The 12,218-nt window shown below is 45.0% G+C and overlaps 1 protein-coding gene across 1 annotated transcript in view; it reads left to right on the forward strand.

Annotated features, from left to right (window-relative positions):
* Positions 1–285: 285 nt before the first annotated feature.
* DPP4 (dipeptidyl peptidase 4) overlaps positions 286–12,218 on the forward strand; it is a 79,866-nt gene continuing 67,933 nt past the window's right edge. The window contains 2 exon segments of the mRNA XM_080798708.1: positions 286–569; positions 1,098–1,185. Coding sequence (XP_080654834.1) covers positions 564–569; positions 1,098–1,185 — 94 coding nt within the window. The 5' untranslated portion in view covers positions 286–563.

Here is a 12,218-nt window from a genome sequence, read left to right on the forward strand (position 1 = left end):
AACAATCACCTTTTCTCTCCCTTTGCCTTCCAGAAGGTTTAAACACCCCCACTACCTCCCAGCAGATTTTCACTAGCACAAGACAGAGGCCTGGGTTTTAGCTGGGCTGCCCCCAGTGAGCCGTGAGTTTGCAGACCCCATGGGAGGGCAGCGCCAAGGTCCCTTTCCGCTCGGGTGGATCACCGTGTGCGCGCCGGCTGCCAGGCGCTGCCTCTCCCCGACTCCCGCTCTCGCAGCCCCGCCCGCGCGTCCCGGGGGCCCTGCACCCTGCGCGCCCCGGCTGCCGCCCGGCGCCCGACACACGGGGGAGGCGCCTCTTGAGCGCCCTCCGGCCGGGATGCCAGTGCCCGGCGCCCGGCGCGCCTTCGCCCTCAGCCTGCCCGCGCGCGGCCTTTATACCGAGCGGGCGGGACGCTCACTAATGTTTAACTCGGGGCAGAAACTTGGGAGCGCCGAGTGACTCCGCGGCCCGGAGCGGCGGAGCTGGACGCGCGTCCCTGCGGCTCGCCTGACTTCTGCCTGCGCTCCTGCTCCCGGCACTCAGTTCCGGGCACACGCCGACGATGAAGGTGAGTGAGCAGCGCCTTTCCCTAACCCCAGGGTTGAATTGTAGGTGCTTCTCACCAGATTCTCCCCCAAATGGACCCCGAAGCTGGAGGAACGCGACCAGGAGCTCCTCTTCGGTGGAGACTCCAGGGCCGCCCTCTGACAGGTGAAGGGACCTCTCAGAGCCCCCCCCCGGCGCTCGGCCCCCCGGGGTTTCTGCTAGAAACCAGGCGCCGAGCCTGGGAGGACGCAGAGAGCCACCCATAAAACGCCCGCTCGCACCCTCACTTGGCTTCTCTCTTACTTGGCTTCTGACCTGCAGGAGGCCGTAGAGAAGCAAACGCCAATGGGCTCAGCTGCCACAAGTTCAGGGGCAGCCACTCTTGCAACCTCCGCGCTCCAAACCCTCTCAACCCACTGTGCCCCTCTTCCGATGTTCGCCCATGGGCAAATCCCGCTGCCTGCGGTGCAGCGCGGGCCCCGAGCCTCTACCTCTACCAGACTGGGGCAGAGGGCTCGCTCTAACTGGGTATGATCTGACCGGCTTGCAGACGCCGTGGAAGGTGCTCCTGGGACTGCTGGGGCTTGCTGCGCTTGTCACCGTCATCACCGTGCCCGTGGTTCTGCTGAACAAAGGCAGTAAGTTTGAAACATTTGCAAAAGATAAGAGAGTTGGAGACCAGTATAGGTGCTATCTTACCACACTAAGCACACGAAGGAGAGCTAAGGATCTCGCTAGGGGCTTGGACCAATGCACCAAGTTGTAAATGAGGCTTCCCTGTTGGTGTGGCTGCTTCTAGGGAATGGCTAGATGCCCTTGGTGGGGTCCTCAGTGTTCAGGCTGCGACAGCTTTGTATCATAAATACATACTTCCTGAAATCAAGGCGAAGTCTTAAGATTTCTTTTTATTAAATTCAGGTTTAAATGTTTAAATTTAATATGATTTAAAGTAGAAAAAACCCCAACCTTTGTAGTTGTGATCTTCAAGGGAAAAGATGTAGTGTTTAAAGTTTTCAAACAGCAGTAAGGATGTCATAAGAGGAGGGAAAAAATAACAGAAGGGAAAGCCCCAAAAGACAGTTTTGAGAAAAGACTTCATGGGGAACCCACTTTCTTTTCCTTCCAGGATGATGAAAATCCGTTAATCAGAGAGTTAAGATGCAGAGAAATAACTGCTTCACCATTTATAGGAATGTGTCACAGTAAATCATAAAGCTGGTGTACACGGTAATATTCAGAGGTGGGTGGGATCAGTGATGTTTGGTGGATTCTTTCATTTAAAGCTGCCTTCATTTTTTTAGCTTGCCTGATGCAGTTCAGCTCTAGCTCTTACTATAAAACCTTCATGTAATGGGATACATATTATTGGATGCAAACAAGTTGAGAACATCTAGTTTGGGTTTCTTCTGGCCTTACTTTCCTTTTAAGTAAATATTTACTTTCGTTTCAGTATTACACATTCTAGTCAGCCAACTGAAGCATTCTCTCTGGATGGTCTAGTCAGCCAGGAAATGTGCAGACAGTGCTTACATACTGAGGGGTCTTCTGTGAATTGCAAGGGGACGGTTCAGAATAGTTTGTGAAGCTGTCAAGAGCTGTTTGCCTGGCAGTTTCAGGGCCAGGCAAAGGTGCCAAAGGTTAAGTACCTGAGAGTGCTGACCTATTGAGAATGACTTTTAGTTAAGAAAGCAATGGTTAGCATCTGCCTTCAGCTCAGGTCATGATCCCAGGATTCTGGGATCGAGTCCCGTATCAGGCTCCCTGCTCAGCTGAGAGCCTGCTTCTCCCTTTCTCTCTGCTGCTGCCCCTGCTTGTACTCTCTCTGTGTCTGTCTGTCTGTCTCTCTCTCTCTCTGTCAAATACATTTTTTGTAAAAAATCCTTAAAGAAAGCAATGGTTACTACCATTTAAGACAATTCAATGGCAGACATCAGTTCCCTTACATTTAACTTTGTTGTGTTAAAATGTAACTGTTTTCATAAAGTGATATTTTGTATTTTGAAACAACCACATATACAAAGCTTAGTTATAAGAATGAGTTATTCAGAGTGCCTGGGTGGCTCAGTTGGTTAAGCATCTGCCTTAGGCTCAGGTCATGATCTCAGGGTCCTGGGATCAAGTCCTACATTGGACTCCCTACTTAGTGGGGAGTCTGCTCCCTCTACACCCCACCCCTGCTCATGATCTCGCTCTCTTTCTCAAATAAAGAAATGAAATCTTTTTAAAAAATGGGTCATCCATACCATCAACAAATATTCACATGACTGACACTACGTGCCAGGCACTGTGCCACTTGTTGCAAATACAAAGATTAAAGTTTATAAAGATCTCTGACCTCAAGAAGTTTATATCTACTGGGAGACAAATATGCAAAAAAACCCACCCCAAAGTAACCTGGATAGTCCATTTGTCTCCAGAACATCACTGAGGCAGCATAGTGTCACTGGAAAGATGGGTATAAAACTGTAATTATCAGCACTTTCCTTAGGGAAAGTTGGAAGGAACACGGATGTTCGATAAGCCACTTGAAATAGGCAGTGAAATGTTCTAGGGGCCTGAGTCATGCAACTGCCTTCTAGGGGGTTTGGTCAAGTTAAGTCCAGGGGGATTTTGCTTTGCCAGGTGGGGCATGCAGACTGGGGAGGGGCTGTCTTGCCATTTCCCTTAAACACCTAGTCTCTTCCCTAAATGAAATTTGGACAGATATTTCAAGAACATTCTTTTGACGAGGACTTCTCCAGAGATTCATGTGTCTCCATCTAAGCATCAGGATTCAATAGAATAATTTAGAGAGGCTTGAGCAAACTTTCCTGTGGATTAGAAGGATTACTTCTGGGAATGTCAAGGAAGTCTTCTCAGGAGAAGTTTCTTCTGTTTCTCGAATAGTTAATGTCAGTGTCTGGAGATAAGGTTTTCCAGAAAATGTAAATGCCTTATAAGTCAAAGAGACATAAGAGCGGATCTATCCTCTAATTGGATCATAAAAGAACTCCTGGCAGAAGAGCAAGGTGGGCAGCAGCAAAAGGAGTTGATTTTAACTTGCAGATAATGAGAACTACTGGAGAATTTTGCATATGCCTGGACTGTTGGGCATGACAGTGGGACTGTGGGTTGACGGGGGGCAAGGCTAGAGAGGAAATAGGGAAGTATCCCAGAAGACTGATGGTGCAGAACAGAATTTAGAGGCTATCACGCTTCTCAGAAATGCGAAAAATTAGGCTTCAGTAATTGATTAAACATAAAAGGAATGGGAAGGCAGTTCAGGGTGCTTCTTGGGCAACTGGGTGGATATGTGGTTTCATTGTGTGCTTTATTTACGCTTAAGAAATAACACCCAAGTTATTTCTTATTTCTTTTCTTATATTTCTTAGTTGAGATATATATATATGTACATATATATATATATATATATATGCATATTTCAGCAGAAAAGAGAAATCATCTTGTTTCAACTGCTGCTTTATTATAGATGAAAACTTAGGAATGTGGCATTTTCACTAAATCAACAACCTCATTCCTGGGCTGTGTCACAACGAAGGACAGCATTCTTACAAAGAATCCAGAGTCAACACCCAAGAAATGTTCTCCATACTGTCAATCTATGTTTGAAGTTTAAAAAAAAAAAATACCACGAAGGAAAAGAGGATAGGAAGTGGGAGAAAGGAAAGTTGAATGGAAAGAAAAGGAAGGAAGAAAAGAAGGGAAGGGGAGGGAGGAAGATTTTGATAGAAAAACAAAGTCCTTGATCTTGTGGAGAGCTAAGAAATAAACAGCCAAAGGAAGGAGGAAGAAATGAGCAAACCCAAGTTCATACCCCTGAGAGGTTGGTTTAAGAGAAGGTTAAGTGTTTCCATATGAAACAATGTCTTAAGCAGAACTAAACACACCCAGAAGAGAGAAAGAGGAGAGAGAGAGGCAGAGAGGCATTAGCTTAATACTACTGTGTTTTTTTGTTTGTTTGTTTTAGAATAAAAACTCCCTGAGGTCAAGAATGATGCATTTTGTCCAGCAAAATTAAAAGTTCACCTCTTTCTGTGTGTATAATAAAAGATTGTATGTTTGTTTTGAACCCTTCATATACCCTGTTATAGAAGGATGTTAAATTTAAACATTCAATTCCCCAGTCATCAGTAAAATATATATACTTTACTCTTTTTTTTTTTTTTAAGAATCTATTCATTTATTTGACAGAGAGAGATCACAAGTAGGCAGAGAGGCAGGCAGAGAGAGAGAGTGGAGGAAGCAGGCTCCCCGCCAAGCAGAGAGCCCGATGCGGGACTCAATCCCAGGACCCTGAGACTGTGACCCGAGCCCAAGGCAGAGACTTAACCCACCGAGCCACCCAGGCGCCCTATATACTTTACTCTTAATGAAAGTATAGCAATCCTCATGGTTTATGGGTAATAAAACCTCTGACTCAGTATTTGTGATCCCTTTACTTCCCCTTTCACCTCATATTACAGGCTATGCTTTTGAAATGTTTGTCAGATAGTTTTATTATTGAGCTGTCACTCATCAAATAGTTTTATTATTGAGTTGTTATTTGTCAAATAGTTTTATTATTGAGTTTTATTATGGGACAGAAACATCTCTGTTGTTCTTTCCTTCTTTTCACTGCTTTAGTAGTAAATTTCCTCCACATCTTTTTTTCAGTTCATAGGAAATTTGACTGCTCACCCATCCAGCAGTAATAAAAGGAAACCCAAATGTGAAGGAGACAGGAATAATCAGAGAAAGAAAAGATAGCATCTATGAAGTTTGCCTGATCTATTCCAGGTTTAAAAGCCCATAAGTGAGCCTGAATGAAAGCTTTGTGTATTTCAGAGGTCAGTTTCTAAACAGTGAGCTCTGTAAATGCTCAAGTTGACTTCAGCCAGCTCAGCTGACTATTGTCTACCTTTGTCAAGTGCTCATAAGGTCAGTGGGTTGGTCTTCTTCAGGTCAGCGATTGTGGTTCCCTAGCCCCAGTATGTGCCTTAAATTTCTCACATAAGCATCTCGCATCTCATCCCAAAAGGGATCAGAGAGGAAAAAGAGAAGACTGTTTGCCCAGTGGATGGATAGAGAAAGACAGTGTACAATGACTGACTAGAGCCAGATCCCTGTACTTAACAAAGTGCTAGGGGGGAAAAGCCCTTGGGAAAAGTGACTGTAAACACAAGCAGGACCACCTTGCTTATGGAAGACAAGGCATGTGGACCTGTAATACCAGTTAACATGTGTTCACTCTGTGCCAGGTACTGGGCTGAAGGCTTTCAATGTACTTCTCCTTTGATCCCTAAGACCATCCTTTGAGAGAGGTTCTATTATCATCTCCATTTGTACAGAAATGTAAATTTTACTTTGAGAGGCTGCTTTAGGGATTTACTACTGCATAATGAATTCCCCCAACACTTAAAATGACAGACATTTGTTATCTCACACTTTCTTCTGGTCAGGAATTAGGTGTTGGCTTAGCTGGGAGGTTCCAGCTCTAGGTTTCTCATGAGGTTTTAATCAAGATGTCATCTCAAAGCTTGACTGGGGCTGGTGGATCCAAGTCCAAGCTCTGTCCTGTGGCTGTTAGCTAGACATCTCGATTCCCCACTGTGTGGGCCTTTCCATGGGGTGGAAAGAAGGAGCCAAGAGAGCGACCAGGTAGGAAGCCACAGAGCCTTTTGTGACCCAGCTTCAGGAGCGATACACCATCACTTCTGCTGTATTCTGTTGCTCACCCAAGCCAGCCCTGATACCATGCTAGAGGGCAGGACACAAGGGCATGAGTGCTAGTAGCTGAGATCCCTGGGGATCCCTCAGGATCTTCGTAGAAGCTGGCTACCCAAGAAGTTAAGGAACTTGCTCAAAGCTCCACAGAGTTGAGATTCACACGCAGGCAATGTGACTCTAGAGCTGGTGCACTTAAACTCCAAATCATTCTGCTGGTTTTGATCAACTATAAATTTATGTGGCCATATTAGCATAAAGTTACAATTTCCCATGTATCTGCTAAGATGTCCTGAAGATGCCAAGTGTCCTAAAGAAAAATTCCTGCCGCTTTTGACTCCATTCCTGTATAAAGCTGTAGACAGAGAGTGACTTCCTGCTCAGGGCTGACATCCCATCCTTTGGATGGGTCTTACTACATATTTTTCATAGGTACTAGGTCCAGATTTGCTTCTTGAGCTCAGTTACACCTACTTTGTTTCTAATGCATATTATAGTATTTTATTTTATCTTCACAGAACAACCCATTAAGGTATTAATATCTTGACTTGTTACATTGAAGAAATGGAGGCAGAGAAGTTTAGGGCTTTCTGAGTAAGACCTACAACTTGGAAATCCAAACCTTTTGACTTTCAGCCTTTCCTGAGTCTGCTAATTTCCATCCATAGCTGTTTTAAAGAAGTGCTTTGGTGGAAATTTTTGTTAAGTGAATGATTAATCACAGCTTTATGGTTTGACGCTAACCCATCATTGTTATAAATCAATTATCTTGTAAGTATTTTTACCTTTAGTCTTCATAGCTCCACTATGACCTCCAAAGGAGGGTGTGTCTCTCAATCTAAGAGTAAACTGAAACGACAAAATCAAACTCCTGAGTTAGCTGTATTATTTTTGCCAAGTACCGTTTTCAGCTTTATATTTTACTTCAAAATTCTAACTTCCTAGGAAGTTTTTTAAACTTAACGATAAACTCTTGGCTCTAGTTACCCGTATACATTCATGTGCACGTTTCTTCATTATTTGGTTCACGGGGGAAGCAAGTGGACGCATGAGCTTGGGACACATGTTTCAGCATCGAAGGCCCAAGAAGCACAGTAATTCCAGGCAGAGCCAAAGCCTGCTGCGACCTTGTTCCTGGCACCCTGAGGACTATGGAAGGAAGAGGGAGCAGGAGGGGTATCAAGTGGGAACCCCCGCATACCCCATCCCTGACTTTACACTGGGTCCTCCAAAACTGGTTGGGAGACCCCAGTGGCCTTGACAGCATCTCTGTGGGGCTGAGACTGCCTCTTCTTATCTTCCTCAATTTTTTTAAAGCCTGACCTGCTCAAGCTCATGTCCATGAATTTCATGGATGGCTCTATTCCCCTGTTATTTTCCTTTTTTTCTTTTATTTTGGGTAGAAAACTTGTACTATAAGACTTAAAACCTCTTCGGAGCTGTGGTCCTATGGTGGCCAGATTCAGGATTTGTTAACTCACCAACATGTCTGGAATAGTCACTGCATGTGGGGGGTTATCGTGGGTCTAGGGGAGCTGGCCCTAAACAGTAGAAGGGAGCTGCCTGCTCCCATGGACCTTTACCATCCATGGGGGAAGCAGGGAGGAGGCAACCACCTGAGCGACTTCAGACAGGAATAGTGCTAGGACAAAAAAGAAGGGTGATAGAGAAGGCAGAGGGACACAGAAAGGAGTTTCTTTTTATTCCATACATGAATGTGGATGATCTCAATTCTGCTTTTAAAACATGTCTCTGACTCCTTTGTACATAATAGAAGCAGGTGGGGGGGCATTTGTGAGATGATGGCAGACTGGAGATGGGGGTAGTATTGGGGAGGTAAAAAAAAAAAAAAAGAGAGAGAGAGAGAAAACAGGATGGACTTTGGAGGTAGACAGAATGTGGTGGAAAGCAGAGAGGGAAGGAAGGAGCACAGATAAGGATGATTCTTGAACAGCTGTCTGCGTAGTCCAAGTGGAGAACTTTCTTGTGCTCTCAGGGCTCTGTCTTTCCCACGAGAGCTAATCTGCAGTGGTTCCTCTGAACTGATTCCTTTGTCCTGGTGCCTCTGCTTCAGGGATAAGGAGGAAGTGCTCAGGGAAGCCTTCTCCACTGTGCACCAAGCACATACTTGTCAACAGATGGTGATTCTCCAGTTCAGCAAATATTTATGGAACATCTTCTACATGCCAGGCACTTTGTTACCCACGAGAGATATAAAAATGATAGGTATGGCCCTTATCCTCAAGCAATTCCCAATATTAAAGGAAGCATAAACATTAACTATAGTAAAAAGGGTTCAGTATCCTTCTAGTAAATGATCAAAGTACTAGGGAAGCACTAAAGGGCAGTGATAAATGTTGTCCGGGGAAGTCTGTACAGAAACCAACCAGGCATAACTGTTTAATAATTAATGGGCCTGAATACACTCTTCCCAGTACGAGAGCCACCAGACTCAGTCCCAGGCACACAGTTCACCACCGTGTTTTGCCCTCAGCAATTACGGCCCCGGATTCTGTAGGAGGACTGTGTCAAACAGAATGTTTCTGGCTGCAGGTAACAGAATACCTGCCCAAAACTTGTTTAAACTATGAAGTGTTCCAGGGCGCCTGGATGGCTCAGTGGGTTAAGCATCTGCCTTCAGCTCAGGTCATGATCTCAGGGTCCTGGAATGGAGCCCTGCCTGCAGCAGGCTCCCTGCTCAGTGGGGAGTCTACTTCTCCCTCTCCGTCTGCCCCTGGGGCTCCCCACCACCAACACATTCTGGCTCTCTCTCAAATAAAATCTTTTTTAAAAAGTGTTAATTATAGAGTGTTACTATTGTCCTATTATTAGCTTCTAACATAACTGGATGCGTAGAAGTGAGGCAGTTCTAGAGTTTATCGCAGTGGTCCAACAACATCCTCAAGGGCCTGGCATGTTTCTGTCTTTTCAGCTGCACCTCTCCTCAGACTGTTGGCTTATGTTCTCAAGCTTGTCCTCTTAGGGTCAAGTATGGGTGTCACAGAAACGCATCATTTGTTCACGCAACTATTTCCCAGGACAGAAGATGATACTTCCTCATTCACAGTCTGTTCTATCAGGGAGGGGTAGCTTTTCCAGAAGTCCCTAGGCCTAAGGCAGACATTCCCTCACTTCTCATTGGCCAGCTTTGTGTCACTCATCCATTCTAATCTAGTCACCAACATGGGGAATGAAGGTTGGCTTCTGGATTTGTGTGTGTGTGTGTGTGTGTGTGTGTGTGTACTGGATTAATCGAGACTCATCTTTCTGGGATGAGGAGGAAACTTCTTCCTTAACACATGGAAGGGGAAGGGGAAGGAGAATTACCTAAGTTGAGCTGGGAATTCCAAAAGAAAGAAATGGGTGGGGTGGAGGGTTTATGCAGGCATATCATATATTTTATCATTGTTTTCTTTTCATTAGATTGAAAGATTTAATTAGCTAACAAAAGAAAATAGACGCCGAGTCCACTCTGATCTCTGAAGTACTTGATCATATAACTTTCCTTCCCCTCTTCCCATTTGCTTTCCTAACCACCTAAATTTATTGCAGAGCATACTGTTTCGATGTTGTGTTTTCTATCCTAAAGGCATTTTGGGCCCAGTACCTGCTCTAATGTGAGCATCTAACGTGATTAAGAACGGGGAGGAATTGATTTGAAATGTTTAAGATACAAGTCTGAGACAGTAAAGCAGGTCAGAAATATCTGAGGGGAGTTACTCTCAATTTTTTTCATTAAAAGCCCATATAAATTGTCACATTTTATCCAATTAATAATGCGAAAAGGTAGTAGAAGCAGTCAACAAAAAATAAAAAGAGCAATGTTTTAAAATACATGGTAAGCATTAGACCTGCAACAGTTGACCTGGGAAAGTAGGATTTGAAATAACTAATGGGCATAAAAACAAAATACAATCAGTAAATAAAAGCAAACAAAATAACTTCATTGGTTCTGGATTTGATGACCCAAATCTTTATTGTTAAATCTCCGGGTTTGCCGGGGGCGGGGGTAGTTAATCTACATGGTAATGATTTTTTGCAGATGAAAGTGGTTTGACTGTACTGAAATGAAAATCTAGAACCCGGTATCAGTGGCTTCTTGTGAGGCCTGGCAATCCCAGGCTCCCTACCTGCTCCCTTACTCACGCTGCTGGTGGGCTCTGTCGTATGTCTTCCTGCCCCAAGCCCCCAGCATCCCCTCAGCTGACAACCTGGCTTCCTATTTTAATGAGAAAATAAAGGCCCTCCCAAGAGAGGCTAGCCTCCATTCCCACCAGCCCCTCTGAGCCCTTACCTGCCTTGGCCCCTCCTAGGGCATTAGGCAACTTTTCCAGCACCTGCTAGAAGCCAGATCTTCCTTTGGGTGCGGATTCCACCCCTTTTGCTTTGCACAGAAATCGGGCTCTGGCTATTTCTCCTGCTCTCTGCATCATCATTTTCTCCTCTCCATCTAATTGTGCTATAACCTCTCACAAAAGGAAAGGAAAAGAGAGAACGGGGAGGAAAGGAGAATCCTCTCAGGGTCTCACAGCCCTGCCAACCTCCCAGTCCTTCTCCCTGCTCTCTTTACCACAGAACTCCTCAAAGAGCTTTGTCTTATCTCTGTCTACAGTTCCTCTTCCCATTGTCTCTTAAACCCACTAGAATGAGGCTTAACCCCACACCCCCACTGAAACAGCTCAGTTCTCCTCAAGGTCCCTAACCTGTGTGTGGGTACATTCAAAGCCCAGTTCTCTGTCTGTGACTCACTGTCCTGTCACTCGGTCTTCCTTCTTTTCCCCCTCCCTCTGGGTTTCTACTCTTCTCCCGGTGTTCCTTTTACCTCACTACATGGCCCCCCCCCCTCCATTCTCCTTAGAAGTTTCTCTTCATGTCTGACTTCTAACCTTGAACCCAGCAGGGCTGCATTCTGGAACTTCTTCCTTCCTTCTTTCTTCCTTCCACTGGGTGATCTCATGTAATCCCATGGCCTTAAGCACTATGTATAACCCAACAATGCCCCAATCATCAGACCAGACCTCTTTCCAAAACTCTACATGTATATATGAGCAGGCATCTCCATTTGGATGTTACTGGCATCTTAAAGCAACATCTCCCCAAAGTCCTGTCAAACCTATTCCTCCCTTATGGCACCTTGTCTCAGCACATAACAATGCTGTTTCTCTAGTTGCCGAGCCCAAGATCCATAAAGCTTTTCTCAACTCCACAGACTCATTTATACTCAATATCCAGTTGGTCAGCAAAGTCCTATCAGTTCTGCTATCATGTTCTTTGAAAATTTGACCATATCTCACCACCTCCACTGCCACCCCCCAGGCCCAGACGCCCATCACCTTTTCCTTGAATTCTTGCAAAAATCCTCCCAATTTCTTTAAGCTTCCACAATGTGTTCTCATGACAACAGAAGGTGACCAAGGGGACCAGAATTCTAGAATGACTCCCCAGGGATGCCTGAATGCTTCAGTTGATTAAGTGGTTAAGCATCTTACTTCAGCTCAGGTCATGATCTCAGGTTCCTGGGATCACACCCCACACCGGACTTCATGCTTCACAGGGAGTCTGCTTCTCCCTCTCCCTCTGCCCCTCCCCCTCCTAATGCGCTCGCTCTCTCTCTCTTTCAAATAAACAAATAAAATCTTTAAAATAAAATAAAATAAAATGACTCTCCAAATTTCCTCCTTTCCCCCATGTACCATCTCTGAGATCGTGGATATGATGGATTTAATTCTGGTGATTAGGTTGTGTTCTATAGCACAGTCCACTTCAAGAAAGGGAGATTACTTAGGTGGGCCCGACTTGATCACATGAGCCTTTAAAAAAAAAAAAAAAAGTAGTGTTTTTCTGGCTGCTCACAGAAAGGGTAGTCAGAGATTTTTGAGGCACCAAAAAGATTTTCACACCATTGCTGATTTGGAGGGGCCCATGTGACAAGGGATGTGAGAGGCCTCTCAGAAGTGAGAGCAGACTT

The sequence above is a fragment of the Martes martes genome (genome assembly GCF_963455335.1).
Source record: "Martes martes genome assembly, chromosome: 3".
Taxonomy (NCBI): Eukaryota; Metazoa; Chordata; class Mammalia; order Carnivora; family Mustelidae; genus Martes; species Martes martes.